The sequence below is a fragment of the Pinus tabuliformis genome, chromosome 1_2 (assembly GCF_031772625.1).
Source record: "Pinus tabuliformis cultivar Carrire ecotype Pingquan chromosome 1_2, CPIR1, whole genome shotgun sequence".
Lineage (NCBI taxonomy): Eukaryota > Viridiplantae > Streptophyta > Pinopsida > Pinales > Pinaceae > Pinus > Pinus tabuliformis.
In genome coordinates this window covers 1,125,758,467-1,125,782,086 of record NC_142298.1, presented here as the reverse complement: position 1 = coordinate 1,125,782,086, position 23,620 = coordinate 1,125,758,467, and the positions used below count along the sequence as shown (strand labels likewise).

At 35.5% G+C, this 23,620-nt stretch overlaps 1 protein-coding gene across 7 annotated transcripts; it reads left to right on the top strand.

Annotated features, from left to right (window-relative positions):
• Positions 1 to 1,664: 1,664 nt before the first annotated feature.
• LOC149210100 (disease resistance protein Roq1-like) lies at positions 1,665 to 22,711 on the top strand. 7 transcript variants are annotated; one of them, XM_089396620.1, is made up of 8 exons: positions 7,639 to 7,964; positions 13,050 to 13,228; positions 13,356 to 13,417; positions 13,508 to 13,568; positions 18,802 to 19,470; positions 19,590 to 20,745; positions 20,854 to 21,117; positions 21,236 to 22,711. In XM_089396620.1, exons 5-8 carry the CDS (start codon positions 18,908 to 18,910, stop codon positions 22,547 to 22,549), a joined length of 3,297 nt encoding a protein of 1,098 aa, XP_089252746.1. In that variant the 5' UTR covers positions 7,639 to 7,964; positions 13,050 to 13,228; positions 13,356 to 13,417; positions 13,508 to 13,568; positions 18,802 to 18,907; the 3' UTR covers positions 22,550 to 22,711. The 7 variants fall into 7 exon arrangements, 6 of the variants coding, with proteins under 6 accessions (XP_089252741.1, XP_089252743.1, XP_089252742.1 ...); XM_089396615.1 differs by lacking the exons at positions 7,639 to 7,964; positions 13,050 to 13,228 and adding an exon at positions 1,665 to 1,913; XM_089396619.1 differs by lacking the exon at positions 13,050 to 13,228.
• Positions 22,712 to 23,620: the final 909 nt, after the last annotated feature.

Here is a 23,620-nt window from a genome sequence, read left to right as displayed (position 1 = left end):
TAGTCCCCCTTTAAATTTTATTTATGTAAAAATGTTTACAATGCATTTACAAGAGGCCCATGGTTGGGGTTGGCATAGTCCTGACATAACAAGACACCAAATTGAGGTATGTGCCCCCCTTGTCGTGGAACAAAAGACCTCACATCTATAGTGCTTTCACAAATTGATTGACATAGATCTAGATACTATATGCCCCATCAAATTTGAACCTCTCCTTTCTTTAAAAATATCTTTTATACAATTATTTCATTTACATTATTGATACAACCTAGACTTTATAAATCATAAAGCATTCTCAATTATTCTCATAAAATCAACCTAGTAAACCTAGGTAAATTTGGTAAACCTAGTAAACTTAGGTAGCCTAGTAAACCTAGTTGACCATTGTTGACCATGGTTGACTATGGTTGACTTAGTAAATTTAGTAAACATAGATCAACCTAGTAAACCTAATTGTTAAAGGATGGTTTCAAACAATTTATAATTTTAACTATGATAGAAAAAATAATGTCACTAATAACACTACTTTAAATTCAACGGTTGAATTTAAGATTTCACTGATAATGATATCAGTTGTAAATGGTAACATTTCAAACAAGTTGTAATTTTAAGCTCGAATATAAAAAAAAGTGTCTTTCCAATAACACCAATTTTTTATTCAAGTTGATTTTAAATTTTTTGTTAACACCATTATGGATTGTAAAAAACATTGTTGTAAAATGCTCTCACATTTTAACTCTAAAAAATGGATGATATTGAGAAGACCATCTTTTGAAGTGGAAGTAAAAACCACTAAATACAACATTTATAAAAGAACTATGAAGTATTTTGATAAGTTGATAACTATGTTTAAACGAGTCATTTTTTTAATATTAAATACATATTGTTTTGCATTATGACTAACATAATGGTTGATTGTTTGTAATGTGAATATCCTTGTTACTTACTTTTCTAGTGCATTGGGACGCTAAAAAAAATATCAGTGGAAATATCTCATGGTGACTTTTTCACATCCCATCAAAAAAAATCCATTATCATGTTATGTACACTTATAACCTTTTGTAATTATTTTTAAAACAAACATTTTTATACTAAAAATTAATTATGCATTAGTTGAAGGATGTAACAAGATACAACTCTAATATATGATAATCCTTATTTCAATAAAAGTGATAAAAAAACCGTATCTTTTTCAACATAATATTTAATTAGTTATAATGAATGTGTACCAAAAAAAATTCTAAATAATTAAAATATATAACTTACAATAATATATATATTCTATTATATTATAATTTTTATTAAACTAATATTATATTATAATTTTTATTAAACTAATAAATAATTGATTTTAATATAAATGATTATATAATTTTAAATAAAATATAAATATAAATATTTTATTTTTGTTTATATAAATTTTTAATTAAATATAAAATATATTAAACTCATAGACATGAATGAAATGTATTTGGCGAACACACATCCACTTTCTTTTCTTTATGAGTTTAAGATAGCGTTTACTTCAAATATTTACGTCGAAAGCGTTTTTCTCTGCGGGGTTGCGGTTGGGGGCGAGCGGACACTGTTCACCCTGACGAATGGCAAGTGTTTATTTTAGTCGTCTTTTGTTTAATATGAACAATGGCAATGGCATATGAACAATGGCAAGTGTTTATTTTAGTCGTCTTTTGTTTAATTAAAAATAGCCACATGGCATATGAACAGTGGTGTGGGTGTTTTTCCGCATTCTTGATCAGATTCCCTGCTTAGTATTAAACATGTCAGATCCATTTTTGGGCTGACAATAAACGGAGAAAATTGATAATTATAGCGTCTAGATCTTCATGAACTTTCCGGCGACAATATTTGATGCAGAATCCACTAAATCGGCGACTGCAAGTCTAATTCAGGTACCCTTTTGATTGTTTCTTCCATTTCAACTATGTCCATGACCAGAATTTCGCACCCGTATGCATTTTCTGTCTTGAATAAATATCTGTTATCTTTTTACGGAATTGCTGTTACGGGTTGGGAGCATAGAAATTCCCAAATATTTTCCCCTTCGAAGGTTGAATTCCTCATCACGTCCGTGGAATATACGGAAAATTGATGACCCAAATTGTATTAGTCTAGCTGGGGAAATATAATTTGGTTTTTTGAGTGAAAATTGTGGCAAAACCAGGGTTGTGCAAACTGCGAAAACATTTTCGCATACTGTATAATCTAGGGTTTGCTGTTCTGCTGTTTATTTTTGTTTCTGACCGCAAAAACCTTGTAAAATCCCCTCATTTCCTCGGTGGGGATTCTTCAAAAGCCTTTTTTAGATGGATCTCAGATGTTTCTGACCGCAAAAACCTTGTAAAATCCCCTCATTTCCTCGGTGGGGATTCTTCAAAAGCCTTTTTTAGATGGATCTCAGAAAGATTTGAATCCAACAGTGGCCCAAAAGCATCACACAAATGGATATTCAATAGAGATAATTCAGTTTCGGATATAGACCACATAGATCGAGAATTCTTATTCAAAACCCATCATAGCCCAGCCTTAATTTATCAGGAATTTTGGCTAAAATCCCAGCAGATAAACAACAATACCCTGTAACAGAAAACTCATCAGAAACATGCCTTGTGGTGCCCAGTGTTTTGGAAACTGTGCAGAGGATGTTAGCCAAGGCCAATGTTGCGGGGGAGCGGCCCCCGATCCCGCTCCCAATCTGCGCTCTGAGCAGGAGCGACTCGGGATCGCGCTCCCTAAATTTTTTTTCGCTCCCTGTTTTTTCGGGAGCGTTTTGCCTTTTTTGCAATTTTTCTTTTTTAGTAATGTTCGAAATGCAATTTTTTTTTGAAAGAAACAAATAATTTTTGAGTGGGACAGTTTAATGATCAAGTCTATGGCCTTAGTATTGATATGCTATTCATGCTTAATCTTCATTTTCATCCTTTTACTTAAATTTTTAACATTACCATGAAATGATTCAGGATGTTTGAGAGTGGTTCCAGCCTCATTGGATTTCATATGGAAAAAGTAGAATTTTAGATTTCATTCAAAATCCAACAAAATTATTAGTTTTTTAGGATTTCAGGATTGGGGGATTGCAATGTTTCCATTGAATTTTGTCATGTATTAGGGTATGGAACTCGTATTTAATCAAGAGCACCAATCCCTCTATGTACCTTGATGTTAGTGATATTGGTTGTCGAACTCCTCTATCATGACCCTTCTAAAAATGTACGCATCACTCAAACAAAATCTTGACTTGACATGCTATGCTTTTTCTATCTTATGTTAATGCTTAGAGGGTGATATTAATGACAAAGATCCCTATACAGATACAGAGGTAATGACAAAGATACCTTTGGATATTAATGCTTAGAGGGTGATATTAATGACAAAGATCCTGATTTTCCAACAAGACTAAAAAATTAGACATTTCTCGTGGTGGCAAGAGGCCCAAGCATAATAAATAGATAATAGATTTACTTCTCTTATCTAGTCTCTAGTAGTTTTTATAACTATTGACTCTTTCATATTTATTATGATAATTTTTAAAACAATATATGACAATTAAGTTTGAAGCTGGCAATTATAACTCATTAGTAATGAATTATGAATATGATGCTTTATGAAAGTTGAAAGTTGTTTCATTTCATTTCATGTTAGATATTATTTGTTGTAATGGTTACACTTAGCTTACAAGTACAACTTTGGTGATCAATGGTGATAAATGTTATATATTGAATTTTGAAAGCTTGAAACTTTAAGATTGATGAATCATGAGACTCAATATGTTGTATGTTACTATGTTACTAACTTGTGGATGTGGTTGATGAAGATTATAACTTCTAGATGGTTGTTGTTATATGGTTCAATCTATGTTTTTTTATGTTTTTTATATCTAATTCATTGTTCTACATGTTTTTGTTGACATATATGTATCAAAATATAAAAAATATATATATTATATAAAAAACGCTCTGGGATTTGCTCCCAAACCGGGCAGAAGCTCCTGCTCCCGTTTTCGCTCGCACTCCTTGCTTTCACTCCCTCTCCCAAGTAACATTGGACAAGGCCTATTAAAAAGAGAAGAGTCTACATGACGCTTGAAGAGCCATGCCATATGGATCATATGGATCAAGGAAGGTGATGATAACACGAAATTTTCCATAGATACACCAATTTCTGGAAATTTTAAATACTATATGGCACATTCATTCTTGTATTCTAGCAATGGGGAGCTCTGTTCCTAACCTGAAATGGCAGAAGAGAGCGTAAGGAATTTTAGCTCTCTGTTTACTTAACCTTCAGGATGTCACATTCAAGAGATTCTGAAAGCCTCAAATTTGTTCTCGTCTTGTATTTTGGAAGAGATGACCTTGAATCTAGTGGTCAAAGTTTCTGAAGTGGAGGTTTTATATGCTCTTTCCTCTATGCAAAAGGACGAGTCATGGTCCAGATTTGTTTATGGTCAAATTCAATTCCAATTTCTATGATTTAATCAAACTCGATCATTTTTTTTGGTGATTCAGGAATCTCAGTGGTCAGGGAAAGTCCTTGGCTACTTCAATAAGACCCATATTGCTCTCATTTCAAAGAAACAGGTTGGTTGCCCTTTTGAGGATTTCAAACCTATATCTTGTTGCAATAATATATATAAGATCTTAGCTAAGGTCATGGCTCCTTGTTTAGAGCCCATCCTTAGCGAAGTGATCGCAAAAGAACAATCTGGTTTCTTCCAAGGGAGACAGATTCATGATACGGTGTAAATTGCACAACAATCTATCTATTTGGTCCATATAAAAAATCTATCTAACTAGCTATCCTCCCTGGACCATATTATTCCTTGGGGTTATTTCGATGGAGCATGCTAAGGAAATCCTCCCCTTTGTGATATTGGTGTAGTTTTTTTCATAAGAAAAATTGATTTTGTTCAAGTTAAATATGCTCATGGTAGGGGGCCAACAGCAAAGCATAATTTTTGGGTTTATGGTCTCAGATCTTTGGTTATTCACAGATGGTAATGAAATGGGCAAACAATGAAATTATCATTGAAAGTATTCCCCTCAACGCTATTCTCCAGACAATTCTTGATTCCTTTCATTGTTTCAAATGGTTCTCTTTGTCTTGATTCCTTTCATTGTTTCAAATGGTTCTCTTTCAAGCATATTTTTAGGGAGCTAAATGCCCAGGCAGATAATCTATCTAAGGAAGCGCTGGAGTAAACTATGTAAGGAAGCACTGGAGCTCTCAGCTCGTAGTTTTAGTATATGGGAAATTGTTGATGGCACTTTCATGGAATCAATAGACATCAGGGTATAGAGCCTTTTGCAGAATCTTTCGTTTGCAATGTTGAAAAAAGAAGTGATTTTCGTTCTTTGTGTGTATCAGTGGATAGCCAGATGGATTTTTGTTTTCGTTGTCTGTTGTATTCAGATTTAGGCAGATTTATATGCATAGGTGAATTTACAGGTTTCCCTAGTGGAACCAAAAATGGCTATGCTCAGCCATATATAGGTGAAACATGTATATTTCTTTTCCACATATAATGATTTTTTCTTTTTGGAAAAGTAGAACATTTTATGAGTTTTGACCATTTACAGGTAACTAATCTCAACAACATTGTAACTAATGAAAGGTCCATAAGGGAAAAGATTAAAATTTAAAAAATTCCAACCTTGCCATAATGGAAATCTTCAATAATTCTAGGCCTTCTTTATTCACCTGCATTGCAATGCAATGGCATTTAATAGAAAACTACTATTATAGAAGCAAAAATGCCATATATTGTCACCCTTAACTTCAATGAAGAAGCACTTGAATGTATGGAGCAAAGCCGCCTCCATCTCCTTCATCTATATGCCCTTATTTGTATGTTAAAATTGAGGCATCTTCAAGTTTATCTGCTAGCCTTGTTTAAGCACTTCATAAGAATGGTTAAATGATTCTGAATCTGGTTTGATTCGAGGTCCTGCAGAAATAAATCCACCAAATAGCTAGATTTTAACATCCTCACCCTCAAAAATACTCCATGAACAGAAGCAACATCCTCACCCTCAAAAATACTCCATGAACAGAAGCAACATCCTCAAAATTAGCCGAGGCTTAATTTTGTATTCAAAACAATGAAAACCAGAAAACTAAATTCTTCACCTGACTACCAAACTGTACAATGCCTTTTAAATGGTCAATCTTCAGCTGTAAGAAATTGTACTTCACAACATCCACACTAAGCTTCTAAGGTATCATGCTTGAAAGGGCTATGGTTTTCATTGTTTGATACACTTGTGATACCTAGAACATGCAAATGGTACAAAAGCATGAATTGAACAAATTAAAAACTACTCCCATCAATGCTATAAGTGGTCAAACTCTAAAGTTGTCCACATGAAATAAGCAACAAATGATAGAACAAATCTTTCCACTTTTAATATTAAACTTCCCCGATATCCACAAATGAACTAAAATGCAGTCAACAAGACCATAGTAAAAGACAGAATTGAGAATGCCTCGTGCAACTCCAAAATTAATAAGAGATACTACAAAGGTATGAGAGCTACACAGGTTCAGAAAGCCAAAATAAAGAACAGAAAATAAATCCTTGAATGGTGTAGGACCTTTAGTATGAAAGAAGCGGCAATTGATACAATAAATGTTTCCAGTTTTAACATGAACTAGCAGAGGAGACCAACAATATAATTGCCTCCATTTGTCCTTCCAGCTCTTGTTTCTGTCCAGCCTAATTTTCTAAAATTGTTTAACGGGTATATGTTAAATGAAACCAATCTTACAAACAATTGACCAAACAAGAACTCAAGATCCACTTTCCTCTGTTGACATAAGGAACTAGGGAAAAGAAAAGCTTGGGACCAATAATTGATTCTTTATGGTGCCAGAAATTTTCTGATGTTTCTTGAACCCAAAAATCTGGAAGGTAATAGGTAAATCTGGAAGGTAATAGGTAGCCTGTATGACCAGATTATAAGTAGTATAATCGTGCAGTATGGATCACATATAGCCACTGGATATTGATGCTTGTAACAAGGTGGAAAGATGAAATATTTTTTCCCTTTGGTCATCTTAGATGTTTTTCAGCTATGTTAACTTGAACCATTGCAACAGAATCTTCTCAATCAACCGATTGAAGCCATTCTGAATAGTTAGATCACCTAACCAGTTATTCATAAATACTGATTTAGTCTGAATGCCCATGTATTGCACGGGATACCCCAACTCCAACCAATAGCAAGTGTTTATTTTCGGCGTCTTTTGTCTAATTAAAAATGTAGCTGTAGTTTTAAAAATTATGCTTTTTTGCCTTGAAAGTTATGGCCCATGTATTGCATGGGATACTCCAACACCGACCAATAACAAGTGTTTATTTTTGTTGTCTTTTGTCTAATTAAAAATGTAGCCATAGTCTAAAAATTATGCTTTTTTGCCCTGAAAGTTATGGAAATTCCAACCATATTTTGAAAAAATGTGGCAGGGATTTTTGTAAATCTAAGTAAAAGCTGTTAAAATTCATAATTTTAGGTGTTCTAGACGTTTTTGATGGTGCCGAATCCATTTCTACCATAAAAAAACATGATTCAAACAAACATGATTCAAATACTGTGTCTACAAGATTTTTTGAAATTTTTTTGTCCGGATTCTGGCCACTTTTGATGGTCCCGGCAATTCCTCCGCCTCCATAGACGACTCCAAAAATGTATTGGCACATAAAGAGTGCCTGCACCGCAGCGTGGTTCTTTTTTGGCCTTCTTTATCAGATTCCCTGTTTAACAATAAACTGGGAAAATTGATAATCGTAGCGTCGAGGTCTTTATGAACTTTCCGGCAACAATATTTGATCCAGAATCCACAAAATCAGCGACTGCAAGTTGAATTCGGGTATCCTTATGAACTTTCCGGCAACAATATTTGATCCAGAATCCACAAAATCAGCGACTGCAAGTCGAATTCAGGTACCCTTTTGATTGTTTCTTCCGTTTCAGCTTATGCCCATTACCAGAATTTCGCACCCGTATGCATTTTCTGTCTAGAATAAATATTCGTAAAAGGTTATCCTTTTACAGAATTATTGTTACGGGTTGGGAGCATAGAAATTCCGAAATATTTTCCCTTCGAAGGTTGAATTCCTCAACACGCCTATGGAGAATATGGAAAATCGATGACCCAAATTGTATTAGTCGAGCTGGGGAAATATAATTTGGTTTTTTGAGTGAAAATTATGGCAAAACCAGGTTTGGGCAAACTGTGAAAACACTTTCGCATACTGTATAATCTAGGGTTTGCTGTTCTGCTATTTATTTTTCTTTCTGACCGCAAAAACCTTGTGAAATCCCCTCTTTTCCTCGTCGGGGATTTTTCAAAAGCCTCTTTTAGATGGAGCTCGGAGAGATTTGAATCCAACAGTGGCCCAAACGCATCACACAAATGGATATTCAATAGAGATAATTCAGTTTCGGATATAGACCGCAACAGGTTGAGAATTCCTATTCAAAACCCATCATAACCAAGCCTTAATTTTTCAGGAATTTTGGCTAAAAGCCCAGCAGATAAATAACAACACCCTGTAATAGAAAACTCGTTAGAAACAGGCCTTGTGGTGCCGAGTGGTTTGGAAACTGTGCAGAATGTTCAGTCTGATTCTCTATGTGCAGGATTGAAAGAACAGACAGGATATGGAAGCCCACAAGCAGTGCACATCCGGGGGAATTTTTTGAGTACATATCATTTTTCTACTGCACATGTGATAAATGGCCCATCTTTGGCTATGTCATCTTAGCTTTCTGGCTCGTCGCGTTATTCTATATGTTGGGTAACACTGCGGCATATTACTTTTGTTGTTCTGTAGAAAAATTGTCCAGGCTTTTGAAGCTACCACCAACAGTGGCCAGAGTGACTCTTCTTCCTCTTAGAAATGGAGCCCCTGATCTATTTGCAAGTATCACTGCTTTTATGGGGGCTGATGTTGGTGAGGTGGGACTCAATAGTGTTGTGTGCACAGATTGATCGCCGAAGCTTTATACGAGATGTTCGTTTCTTCCTATTGACCCTTGCTTCACTTTCTCTGATTCTGTTCATTGGAAAGATTAATTTGTGGGGAGCACTGGCTTTTATTTCAATATACATCCTATATGCATTCACTCTCGCAGCAAATGAGTTTATGAGGAAACAAACTCGGAACTTAGAGTGGGATTCAATGACACCCATGTAGTCCTTCCCGGGAAGTACTATTTCTCTCGGTTGTGAAGATGAAGATGATTCCATGTATAGTCCTCTTTTGGATTTAGAGTTAAGTACAGGGTTGGCTGCTGGTCATGGGCTTTTGGAGGCTTCATTGCCTCAGTGGATGTGGGCGTCAAATGTAGCTATTCTCTCAAACCAGGGACTGTCAAAGACAGTAGGAGAGACTAGGCCCCTGTGGGGATGGCGTGAGGACAGTGAAAATTATCAAACGAGGTGTTCTTTATTTGGCTTTCTACAGTGTTTTGTTGAATGGTCATTGAAAATACCAAGACAACCGACCCTCCCATAGTGGAAGATGACTGATGGTAAAAAAGGTTGCAGTTGCATCTGTAACATTGTCACCAATTCTTTTGGCTCTGCTCTGGAATATTCAAGAAGTCAAGCCCTTTGGAATTGGCAAGGTAGCATATGTTGTTGGAGGAATTTTGGGTGTTATATTTGGAACCATTTGATATTTTATAACCAAGACAACACCCTCCACGGACATTCTTGTTTCCTTGGGTTCTTGGAGGTTTCCTATGAGTATAGTGTGGTTTTACATCATTGCAAATGAGTTGGTGGCTTTGTTGGTTTCCTTTGGTGTAATTTTTGAGATAAATCCATCAATCTTGGGCTCGAGAGTGCTGGCCTGGGGAAGGAATTCAATGGGTGATTGGATGAAAAATGTTGCTTTAGCATTGAATGGAGGAGATGGGGTTCAGATTGCAAAGTCAGGATGCTATGCAAGGACTATGTTTAATACACTTGTTGGACTGAGAGTGCTTTTGTCGCTGGGATCTTGGTCAAAGCGACTTGCTGCTTATATTGTTCCAAAAGATACTAGTTTGTTTTACACCCTTGGATTTCTTGTCACGAGGCTTCTATTGGCATTTGGTGGTTTTTCCTCTTGTTGCGGGGGAGCGCCCCCCCGATCCTGCTCCCAATCCACGCTCCGGGCGGGAGCGCGCTCCCTAGAAAAATTTTCGTTCGCTCCCTGCCTTTTTGGGAGCGTTTTGCCTTTTTTGCAATTTATTTTGTAGTAATGTTCGAAATGCAATTTTTTTTGAAAGAAACAAATAAATTTTGAGTGGGGCAGCGTAATGATCAAGTCTATGTCCCTAGTATTGATATGCTATTCATGGTAATGTTAAATTCTTAAAGTAAAAGTGACATTCTCCTTAATCTTCATTTTCATCCTTTTACTTAAATTTTTAACATTATCATGAAATGACTCAGGATGTTTGAGAGTGGTTCCGGTTTCAGAGAGTAAAATTTTAGATTTCATTCAAAATCTAGCAGACTTATCAATTTTTCAGGATTTCAGGATTGGGGGATTGCAATGTTTCCATTGAATTTTGTCATGTATTAGGGTATGGAACTCGTATTTAATCAAGAGCACCAATCCTTCTATGTACCTTGATGTTAGTGACATTGGTTGTCGAACTCTTCTATCATGACCCTCCTAAAAATGTACACATCACTCAAACAAAATCTTGATTTGACATGCTATGCTTTTTCTATCTTATGTTAATTCTTAGAGGGCGATATTAATGGCAAAGACCCTATACAGATACAAAGGTAATGACAAAGATAGCTCTGGATATTAATGCTTAGAGGGTGATATTAATGACAAAGATCCTGATTTTCCAACAAGACTAAAAAATTAGACATTTCTCATGGTGGCAAGAGGCCCAAGCATAAGAAATAGATAATAGATTTACTTCTCTTTTCTAGTTTCTAGTGGTTTTTATAACTATTGACTCTTTCATATTTATTATGATATTTTTTTAAACAATATATGACAATTTAAGTTTGAAGTGGGCAATCATAACTCATTAGTAATGAATTATGAATATGATGCTTCATGAAAGTGGAAAGTTGTTTCGTTTCATTTCATTTTATAACATTTCATTTCATGTTAGATATTATTTGTTGTAATGGTTACACTTAGCTTACAAGCACAACTTTGGTGATCAATGATGATAAATGTTATATATTGAATTTTGAAAGCATGAAACTTTAATATTGATGAACCATGAGACTCAATATGTTGTATGTTACTATGTTACTAACTTGTGGACGTGGTTGATGAAGATTATAACTTCTAGATGATTGTTGTTATATGGTTCAATCTATGTTTTTTTATATCTAATTCATTATTCTACATGTATTTGTTGACATATATGTACCAAAATATAAAAAATATATATATTATATAAAAAATGCTTTGGGATTCGCTCCCAAACCAAGAGCTTCTCCCGTTTTTGCTCCTGCTCCCAAGTAACACTGGTTTTTCCCATGAATGATATGTGCCCAGGGAAGTTGTTGGGAATTAGCCTTTTAACTTTATATTCATCATTCCTTCTACTGAGATTGAGCAGTGCTTTTGGGCTTCTTTCGCTTTTAGGTTTGTATTAACGTTAGACATGTCCAATCATCAGATTGATAATTTCAGTTCAAGAAAGCATGCTTTAATCATTTTCTTTGTTTCTCTGGGGGTTTGGTGTGCTCACGGTTGCGAGTACTCTCAACCTGGACGCTAATGGCTGGAAGATTGGTCGATATCAATATTTTTCTCTTCGCCACTCAAAATGTCCATATTGGAAATTCCACTTCTCAGATTTCTTTCTCTCACCCAACACGATGTTTCTCTGTCAAATCTGGGGTTTTACTCTTCATTATCAGCCTCGTGGAAATTTTCTCATGGGTGTGATTTGGACGCAAGGTGATTTGGTTTTACCAGAGAGTTGTCTCTTATGTTTTTGGAGACGATTCAACAATAGACTTCAACCGGGTCTTGCACTCGGCCTCATGACGAGGCGATGACCGTTATACTACTACCAGGTATCAAGAAACAACCTCAGAGAGGCCTCAGCCTCACTCACCTTGAGTATCTTTTTGTTTGATGCAGTTCCCAATGGGACGTATCTATAGCCTGCTGAAATCTCATATATCTTGAAATGTCAGAGTGGAAGCAACTGTTGTTGTATATTCTGCGGTTATTTTGGAGTATTTGATTGCAAAGTTTTTGGAGTTGGCAGGAAATGCAAGCAAAGATTTGAGGGTCAACCGTATCACTCCTAGACATTTGTAGCTTGCTATTCAAGGGGATGAAAAACTTGATACTCTGACCAGTTTTCTGCAACTTCCATGGTGTTATTGTGGCCTCCTCAAGATAGTAATTTGAGTAACACATACCCCTCCCGTTATTGCGCTGTTCGTAAGCTAGAACGTGTTATATTCAAAGGAAAGGAATTGAAGCAAGTCTTGTCCTCACCTTCTATATTCGAAGGAATTGAACAAGTCTTGTCCTCACCTTCTATCACCTACATATTTCAAATTTTAGATTCAAATTCTTATACTTATAAAAGGTAGAGTTTTGTCCTCACCTTCTATCACCTACATATTTCAAATCTTAGCTTCAAATTCTTATACTTATAAAAGGAAGAGTTTTTAGACAGTCCAAAACAAACAACCATCATCTCTCCAAAATAAGAGCCATTTACAACGCTGAGAATGTTCAAGTAACAGAGTTTTAAATCATTTCACCTAAACCATACATATAACAAAAGCAAAAAAAGGCATTATAACATGGCTCAACTAAGCTCAGATATAAAATAGCTTCCTTTTTTCAGATTCACTAAAGCGACTTCAAATATTATTTTCTTCTGTTGTTAAGTACGTTGTGGCGTTCTTTTTACTTTTGATCTGCCTCTCTGTCCAAAAAATGAGCTATTTATGGTCCCCAGTCTATTAATAACAGAGCTTTAAATCATATCAGCTAAACATGCTTAAATACAAGCAAAAAACAAAAATAGGCATCGCAACATGGCTCAACTAGTTCACACACAAAAAGCATGCCATTTTCAGATTTGCTGAAGCTGCTCTGGTCTAATTACCTTCAGTTATTGGGACAAGACCGTCTCTGGATTCCTGAAGGCAATCTGGTTTAGTACTCTAAATATATGAATATATTCAATATTGAATCTTGTGCTTGGTAAGTTATGTCCACCACTCTGCATTAAAATTTTGATGTTTGATGTGTGATCCCATTTTATGATATTCTAATAAGCAGGTAAAGGATGAACAGGGTTGATAGTAATGTGCATATCTTGTATACACAGGTACCCCTGTTGAGGAGGCATTACAGTTGTATGGAGACCACGAAAGCCATGTCAATAAAGAGGTATCCTGCATGCACCATTGCTTAGAGTATCATGACCGACTTTACATTATGAGATTTTATTACTTAAACTACTATTTTCTTTTGGATTAGATAACTATTGGAATCCAGCGGCGCTGTGTTGGGTACTGAAGTAAGACACTCGTTTCTTGCGGTGAGAGTACGACTCTTGCCAATGTCCATCTAACTCCAATAAAATGTCGAGAACTGCAAAGGATACACTTGTATTATACTCTTTATTCTAAACCTGTGAAGTTTGTCATCCAAGAAATGAGAGAAGTTTCTTTTTCTCTTTTTAGTATTTTGATTCATACTTTCATCTGAAAAGGGATATCCACCTAGAGAAGCTTTAATAGATGTATACAAATTGTCTAGGTATCAAGTATACAACATTCCAATAGATAATATTTATATTGGACATTTAATCTTATGTAAAACAGGTATTGCATTTAAAATTTGTTTTTTACAAGGTAGTTAAAACCATCTAGCTTGTCTTGTAGTGGCTTCCACAATTGTCAAACAATTTTGTTTCCAATTTGAGTTAAAAGGTCTATTCTATCAACAAGCTATTTAAGACCAATGTTCTTTTTTGTTAGTAATTTCCACTGCAATATTGGAAATTGTTTCAAATTTTAACATATATTGTTTGTTAATCGATTCTTACAAGATTTTAGATTTTATTTTTATATCACGTGAGCCATGTTATCAGTTTAACCAAAAAAAATTTGAAAGAAACATTGCTCTTCTGCATTGAGGTTGAATCATCTATTATGAGATTTTCTTTGGATATCACCAGCCATAGTAACAATTTAACCAAAATTTTTGAAAGAAATATTGTTTTTCCATAAATTTGTAGGTGGGAGCCCTACGGTAATACATGATGCCCAATCCCTATTATAGCTTTTTTCTAAGGAGGAAATAACATTTTACTACCAAAATAGGTTTTTATTTATCTTTTTATAATCATAGTGATATTTAACCTCAATTCTTTCTTTGCCCTTGTTTTTTTTGTTTTCTTTTTTCCCTTCAAATGGAATTTCAGCATTTCTAATATTTTGTATATTTGTGTTGCGGTATATTTACATTTTTTCATCATGGGAATTTTGAGGTCTAAAATGGGCCTCCTAATGAAATTATAAAATAATAGTGGAAATAATAAAATAATAGTGGAAATAATAAAATAAGATTAAATTACATCATCAAATTTTAAAGGGAAAAAATAAAAACTATTTTTTCAACTCGTATTTTCAACTTATCTCTCAATGGGTTCATTCAAATTTCGAGCAGAAACATTAGTCGGATGCAGAATTTGATTCCTCGTCCAAGGAGTACTTATGTTGCATACTTTTGATGGACCCTACTACACGAAAAATGAGAAATACATGAAAAATGTGATTCAATCACATTTTTCCATATATTTCTCATTTTTCGTGTAGCAGGGTTCATCAAAAGTATGCAGCATGGGTACTCCTTGGATGAAGAATTAAATTTGCATCCAACGAGTACTCCCACTCAAAATTTGAGTAAAACCTTAAGGAGATCAGTTGTAAATATGAGTTGAATAAATAGTTTTATTATTTTTTAATCTTTTTACTTTTTAACTCCAAAAATGGCAAATCATCCTTGATGGTTGACATCATCATCTTGATTCTTATTGGTTCTTATAAAATTTCTTTTGGTTGTACGTTTTTCTTAAGAGGCCCATTTTAGACTTCAAAATTCCCCTTAACATATAGAACAGACACTTTTAAATCTTAGACATCAAATTCTAATTGTTGGCCGAGGAAGTGAAGATATTCAATGTTCTTTTAAAGTGATTTGTTATCTTTTAAAAGTTTAGATGGTTCAAACTGAAGGCTAGCAGTAGCAGAAATACTCGAGTCTTAACGATTTTCAATTTCAGGTTTCCGTTTACTCAATTTGAGAAAAGCTAAAGTATTTGTAACACATACTACCACCTGATTAATAGACAAGGGCTGGAGATGTTGTGAATATCGATTAATATGCCTTACTATTTTTGAAAAGTAGATATTTTGCATGTAGCCACAAGAGTTGTCATAAAGAAGGCTCACGAATTGTCATCATTGGGCCTAAGGAAAACAAAACCCTAGAACAAAACAAGAATAGGACCATCTACTAGTGATGTTTACGTGAAATTGTTTTGAGTGTATACAATGACAAAAATGCTCAAGTTTTGTCCATTTATGCTTTTTGGGAGTCTAGCCTAGCTGTAAGTTTCCAATTGATTCACTGGATATTTTTTCATGCTGCAGAAACCAGGGAAACTTTATCAACCAACAGTAGACTTGGTTCGTAGATTACTTTCCTTTGTAGATTTTGATGACGTGAGGGACATGATACTCCCAGCGTATTATGAAAATACTGATTTCAACACTATGGGTGTAGTCCCTTATACTGAAAATATGTCCTCATTCTCTACTTTTACTAGCCATTGCAGGACTTCTGATTATATTCCTTCAATGATAGTGGATTGGTCATTTATTGCTCCCAAATGGTAGAGTGAATATCATGGGAATTATCTTGGTCTTCAATGCATTAAATGCCACGTGATCAATGCTTTAATGGGTAGACTAGAATGAGTGAATTACACTCAATAAGATATCTGCGTCAAATCCAGCCTGAAGTTATCAGAACGTTCTAGTGTTTTATATAAGAAATTATGGGCCTTCAAACATGGAGAAAGCTTCAATGGAAGATGTTAAATCTTGGCTTCTTGAATTTCTTAGGAAAGAGCGTGGAAGAAAAGGGTATCTTATTTTTGTTATTTATTAAGAATTCAACAAGGTTGTTGGTAAAGTTTTAAATCTCAATTATTTGTGGTTTCCTAAACTAGCAAAACTTGAAGAATTTAGGGATGTGATGTTGGTAAATAGGGTGTCATCCAGTGAGGTTTTATATTCCCTGTAGAAACAGAAAATTAGAATGAAACTATAAAATCTTTTTGAATCTTCTATTCATTCGACGTTCCTTTGCACCTCTAGTTACTTGTGATTTGAAGTTGACTGTTTTGAAAGTTATGTTATGAACAACTTTTAAAACAAATATGTGATGTGGGTAAAGAGGGTGTCACCCAGTGAGGTTTTATATTCCCTGTAGAAACAAAACATTAGAATGGAACTATAAAATCTTTTTGAATCTTCTATTCCTTTGGCGTTTCTTTGCACCTCTCGATGCAATTGCTAGTTACTTGTGATTTGAAGTTGATCGTTTGAAAGCTATGTCATGAACAACTTTTAAAACAAATAAAATAGTTCCTTGCTCGATGTCTCTATGTCGCCAAGGGGGGTTTTTAACGCTAAAGTCACATGTTAAGAATAATTTTTGAAACAAAAAACACAAAATGAAACGTTGGGTGGAATGTATGAATCAGTGGCAAGTGGTATTCAGTGAAATGAAATCAAAGAAAAAGGTTAGTCTTTTCAAGTAAAATTGAAAGAAAAGGAATATTTTTTTTCAAAGTGAATGGACGATGAAACACACGAAACACGTGATGTAGGGCCATGTTGTTGGCTAAACTAACTACCAAGTAGTGAAGGTACTGATAACGAAAATGCCACACACCTTGGGCTTCGTTACCCACTAAAAGAATGAAATTTAATTAAAATTTTGTTGAGGCCCCCCTTATTTATGTAAAGGGTCGACAATGACATCAATTCCAATACTATTGGGCAAAGCAGTGACATAACATTACCAGTGTTAAAGCTCCCCCAGAATATGCAAAGGACCCCATTCTCCCACACATGCTCCATCCTCCGCATAGTGAAAGTTCTAGACAAGGAAATATAACAATGCTATCGTCAGAGCACCCTCACAATATGCAAATGACCCTCACAATATGCAAATGACCCTTGTTTTCTTACACTCTCTGCAACTCTGCGCAAGGAAACATAATAATAATAATAATAATAATATTAATTGGAGATTTGTTTAGGCCCCTTGCCTCCCGTGGTCTATGCAAAGGATGTGCAACTACATCAATTCTAACATCATTGGGCAAATCACTAACATCCCAGTGTTAGTATTATAGCACTCATCAATAAATAGACACTAAAAAAATTAGTTTTATTTTTATTTTAAAATGAATTGTCAAATACAAACAAATACAAAAAATAAAACATCCTCCACTAAAAAATTGTATCCTGAAAATTAAAAATCTATTTTTTGAATTTATGCAATATATATATAAAGAAATAAAAACAAATTGTGTCCTGAAAATTAGAAAACTATTTTTTGAATTTATGCCATATATATAGAAATGCTATAATTTATATATATATATATATAAATAAAAATTTAAACAAATAATAACCACTATTTTTCGAATTTATGCACAATAAATATATATATATATATATATATATAAAACAAATGCTACAATATATGTATATAAAAAATTAAACAAATAAAAACAAATGCTATAATTCTAGCAAAACAATAAAATAGATCATTGTACGATGTTTCTAGGTTTGGTGTTTGGATGAGTTTTTAAATCGTTTTTCAAAAAGAAAACACAAAACGAAACTAAATTGTAAATTAGAAGTTGGGTGGCATGTAAGAATCCGTGGCAACGTTGTATTAAATGAAAAATCAAAATCAATTTTATTCTATGAAAAATCAAAATTAAATTTTTGTTAAAAGTGTAGTTTAATTAGTGGGAAGAATTGTTTGAAAAGTTATGAAAATTCGCCAAGATTTTTGTAAATCTGAGTTATAATTGTTAAATTTCAAAATTTGAGATGTTTTAGACGTTTTTTGATGGCGCTGAATTTATTTTTACCATTAAAAACACGATTCAAACCCTGACTCTATAAGATTTTTTGAATTTTTTTCGCCCAGCTGCTAAATCCATTTCTATTATAAAAACACGATTTTTGAAATTTTTTTACCTCAATTCCGGCCAATCCCAGCTATTCCTCCACGTCAGCCCAGCAATTCCTCCACGTCGGTAGACAACTCCTTTTTAAAACCGCAATGGATTTATGGAACAGAGAAACCCCTGATGTGGGGCCATGTCGTTGGCTAAACTGTCTAAACCAACCTAAATAAGTCATATTTTTTTTTAAAAGCAAAATGGGCGCATGAAACAGACAAACACGTGATGTGGGGCCCTGTCGTTGGCTAAACCAACTAGTGAATGCTGGTACCGAGGACGAAAATGCCACACGCTTTGGGCTCCATTAACCACTAAAACTATGGACTGTTTTTAATTAAATTTTATCTGATAATTAAATAAACAATAATAGACAAATGGCTAGATAACTAATTGTAATTGTGTCCATGAAATTGATAGTTCATTGCAGTTTTGTTTGCTCGTTTGGCAAGTATTGAGAGATATTGAATTGCAGTTTTGTTTACTGGTTTGGCAGGTATTGAGAGATAGAAATAGAGCTACACAGTGCCAACGGCCTCAGAAGCAACTGGTGTATTGAGGTGATTGATTGCGCATTCCCCATCTTTTCTGTTCTGCATCCCATGGCATCTTCCTCCAAATCAGCATCCACCTCCGCCTCCACCTCCACAGCGGATGGCAACACCTACTACGCGTTCGATGTGTTCCTCAATCACAGAGGCTCTGATGGTAAAACGTTTGCCAGCCATCTTTACGATCGCCTCACGGATCATGGATTGCGAGTCTTCCTGGACAGGGAAGAAATGGAGAAGGGAGAAGAATTAACACCTCAGATAGAGGGTGCTATTAGAGCTTCCTCGGTTAATATAGCTATTTTTTCTCCCCAATATTGCCAATCACACTGGTGCCTGAAGGAGCTAGCGCTCATGCTGGAGTGCAAGGGGACGAAGGAAACGAAGGGTTCAACTATTCTTCCCATATTCTTCCATGTCGAGCCTTCAGTACTTAGATGGACGGATGGAGAAAAGGGAGTGTATGGTGAAGCCCTGAGCTCGCTCCAAAATAAGAAAAATAGAGATGGTCAGCTACGATACAAGCCGGAAATCATTGGAGAATGGAAGAAGGCTCTCCATGACGTAGCAGAAATTAGCGGTTACGAGTTGGATGGGAAGTCGTCGTATAATGGGTTAGGACTCATCTCTCCCTCTTCCTTTGTGATCGTTTTTTCCATTAGTCTCATTCATATAGGTATGTCATACTTTATCTACATTTCTTACTAGTAAGTTTATTTTTGATATTATTCAGTGATGAGAGTAAGCTGCTGACCGATGTCGTCGAAAAAGTGCTGAAATTAGTTCCAAAACCGCCCCTGGATGTCTCCATATATCCGACTGGATTGGGAGAGAAAGTTAAAGATTTCAAAGAAAGATTACAGCAGCATGAAAGTGGGAAGGCTAAGGTTGTAGGAATTGTCGGACTTGGGGGGATTGGTAAAACGACCCTCGCAAAAGAGTTCTATAACCGCGAGAAGGAAGAGTACAGTCGTTCCAGCTTTTTATTTCGCGTCAGAGAAGATTCTAGAGGAAACCTAGAGAAATTGCAGAGACAACTTATTAAGGAGTTGAGTGGGAAGGATACGGAAATAAACAGCACTGACGAAGGTATCCCTCTTCTTGCAAAACATCTCCCACATTGGCACGGTCTTATCATATTAGATGATGTGGATGATGTAGGGCAGCTGCGCGCATTGCTTCCGGTTTTACCAGCGAAGGATAGCTTGATTCTAGTTACATCCCGTGATAAAAAGGTATTTAAAAATTGGAAATTAATTGAAGATCCATTTATTTACACTCTCGAAGGCCTCAGTCCTCCGCACTCCGTAGAGCTCTTCTGCCAGCACGCCTTCCATCGACCTGATCCTCCTGATGCAGCATTTGCGAAACTGGTTACTAAGTTTGTGGATGCCTGCGGTCAATTGCCATTATCTCTTTGTGTCATCGGGGCGCTTCTTCATGGCGAAGAGAATACTGAGAACTGGGAAGCGCAATTGCTTAAAATCAAAAGGATTCCTCCCATGGACATACAAAAGGTACTGAAAATTAGCTACGAGAGTCTGGATGATGAGGAAAAGAAGATATTCTTAGACGTTGCCTGCTTCTTCGTAGGAGAAGAGAAGGATACAGCCATGATGATATGGGAGGCATCGGGGTGGGCAGCATCGCTGGGTCTGGAGACTCTACGGAACAAGCACCTCGTGGAGGTGGAGGTGGACGCCGTTTCGAAGCATAGAGTAAAGTATTCGTCTGCAATGCAAAATTACATTCCGTATTATGAAGAATGTATGGTGGAATGCATAAGAATGCATGACCACCTGAGAGACATGGGCAGATATCTGGCGGACAAAGAACCTTCGCTTCGTCGTATTTGGAGCGTAACCGAAAACCTTTCGGACCTGTCGCCTGTACGTATTGAAGTTTTAGACCGACTTTCAAAATAGTGTTAATATTTTAAATTCCTAAACTTTGCAAATGTCAATATTATTTCTAACAGTTTCCCGATAACAATTTAGGTGGAAGGAATAACTAGAGATTCCGCCGAACGCGATCGTCGAGTCCGTCAGCTGAGGTGGAGGGCGCCTAATCAGGGTGAGTTTTGCATTCCGGGTTCTTGTGTGGAAGGCGTATTCAACGTTGAACAGCCACCGCAACTCATATTGCTCCGGTGCTATAACTGTCCGGACTCCTCCCTTCCTCCAAATATTTCAACAAAGCATTTAGGAGTTTTACATATACAGGGAAGCAATCTGGAAACACTGTGGCATCTTGAATCTCAGGTAGGTAGTCATGTAATTGATTGGCAAAAGGTTGTTTTTATTTTCCTTTATTATTAAAATTGCTTTGCTGTTTGAACACACCACGATGCACGAAGTTGAAATAGAGGGAGCATTGCAGGCACCTCGGGAGCTGAGGAAGTTGTACATCGCTGGTTCTAGGCTACCAAAGATTCCACAGTCCATAGGGCAGCTCCGGCGCCTCGAGAAGGTTGTCCTCCGGAGTGAGGAGGATATAGTGTCGTTCGAGACTTTGCCCGATGAATTCTGTCAGCTGCAGTATTTGAAACACTTGGAATTACAAGAAAAAGGTTTGAAGTCATTGCCAGAGTCTTTTGGGGACTTGAGCAGCCTCCAACCTCTTAATTTAGCCGGGTGCACATGTTTGGAAGAGCTCCCAGATTCCTGTGGGAATCTAACCAAGCTCCAGCATATTGACTTGTCTTGCTGCAAGAAATTGTGGAAGCTCCCAGATTCCTTTGGGAATCTAACCAAGCTCCAGCATATTGACTTGTCTTGCTGCAAGAAATTGTGGCGGCTCCCAGATTCCTTTGGGAATCTAACCAATCTCCAGCATATTAACTTGTCTTGCTGCAAGAAATTGTGGAAGCTCCCAGAATCCTTTGGGAATCTAACCAATCTCCAGCATATTGACTTGTCTTGGTGCGAGAACTTGGAGACTCTCCCAAATACTTTCGGAAATTTAATACAACTTAAATTTCTGAGATTGGTAGGGTGTAGCCGTTTGACCATACCAAGCGAAGCTCTGGGGAACATCACCACACTTGAACACTTGGATCTTGCACCCTGCTTGCCAGAATTGCCTCCCCAACTTACATCTCAACGGTTCTTGCAAAAATTGCATATGAATTTGCGATCTGCAGAATTGCCAGAAGCTATCGGAAACCTAAGTAATTTGAAAATTCTGTTCATAAGCAGCTCTCAATTGGAAATGCTGCCACCTTCGTTCGGTGATCTAAGGAGCTTGGAGGAGTTGGAGTTCCATTATTGCCCCTTCAAATGTTTCCCTGAACCTATTAGAATGCTGACTCAGTTGAAAAAGTTAGCACTCTATTATATAGATTTTGAACGGTCAAAGATAACAGAATGGCTCTCTGGATTGCCAACAACACTTGAAACATTAGAGTTTCGGGGGTGCGAAGGAATGGAGGAGCTGTCAGGTCTGGAAAGATTGGAATCTTTGGAGGATTTGCAGATAACTGACTGTGAGGGGCTGAAGCGCATACACGGGTTGGCACAGCTGACAAAGCTTCAAACGCTGGATGTTCAAGCTAACGAAGATTTAGAAGAGCTGCCCGGCATTGAGGGTTCCCAGTCTTTGGAGATGGTTTTGGCCTTTTCGTGTCCCAAACTGAAGCGGGAATATGAGAGTTCACATAGAACGTGTAGATATTATTTCGGGGGAGGCACATAAATATTGTAGATTTAAAATCCAATGTGTCAGGGTTATTTACAAAAGTTGTATTTGGTTCTTTCCCATCTCATTCATTTTGTGCAGTAGATCAAAGCAATCTGTTTGTCTACCACGTATGATGACGTTTTAATCAATTTAATGTTTTGATCATATATATATATACTTGTCCGCATTATTATTTCCAATATAATCATATCGGGGTGCTTTATCTTTCCCCGAAGCCACACCTGTCCTCACAACAAACCTCTTATATCTATTTTCACTATGATGAAAATTGTGAATGGTGATAGCATGCCAGCGACCATCTATTTGGTTTGTGTCAAGTTTAGTCTCAACAGGTTTTAAATGCAAATTTTTTGATGTGAAGAGAAAAGTGTCTTGTCACCAGCGACCATCTATTTGGTTTGTGTCAAGTTTAGTCTCAACAGGTTTTAAATGCAAATTTTTTGATGTGAAGAGAAAAGTGTCTTGTTAAAATTATATAGTAGAATTTTTATCAATATTATTAAACCAATTAATGTAGCTTATTATAAAAAATTATTCACGCAGAAATTTTAAAATTTGATTGTAAGACCATCTTTTTAAATAAAAATTTAAAAAATATATATAAAAAAACTCAACCGTGTAATTCTAAATCGAAAATTTAAATTTAAATATATTTAATTTTATATAATTAAAATTAATTTGTTATATATTTCAATTTAATATAAATCAAAAATTTAAATTTGAATGTAATTTATTTAATTTTATATAATTAAAATTAATTTGTTATATAATTTAATTTAATATTAACTTTATATAATTAAAATTAATTTGTTATATAATTTAATTTAATATTAACTTTATAAATTATTATTGTTATTATTATTTATATTTTATAATATGTTCTTATTGTAAGAATGTGTTTAGTGTTTGTTTCGTAGTTATATTTAACTATAATGCATTTTATATTCACAATATCGTATCATTAGACTATCATAAATATTATTCTTCATTAGTTTTTATGAATGTTTGGGTTTTACTATTTAAATTATTTGCTCCCTCTTTTTATGTTTATTAAAAGTATTATAT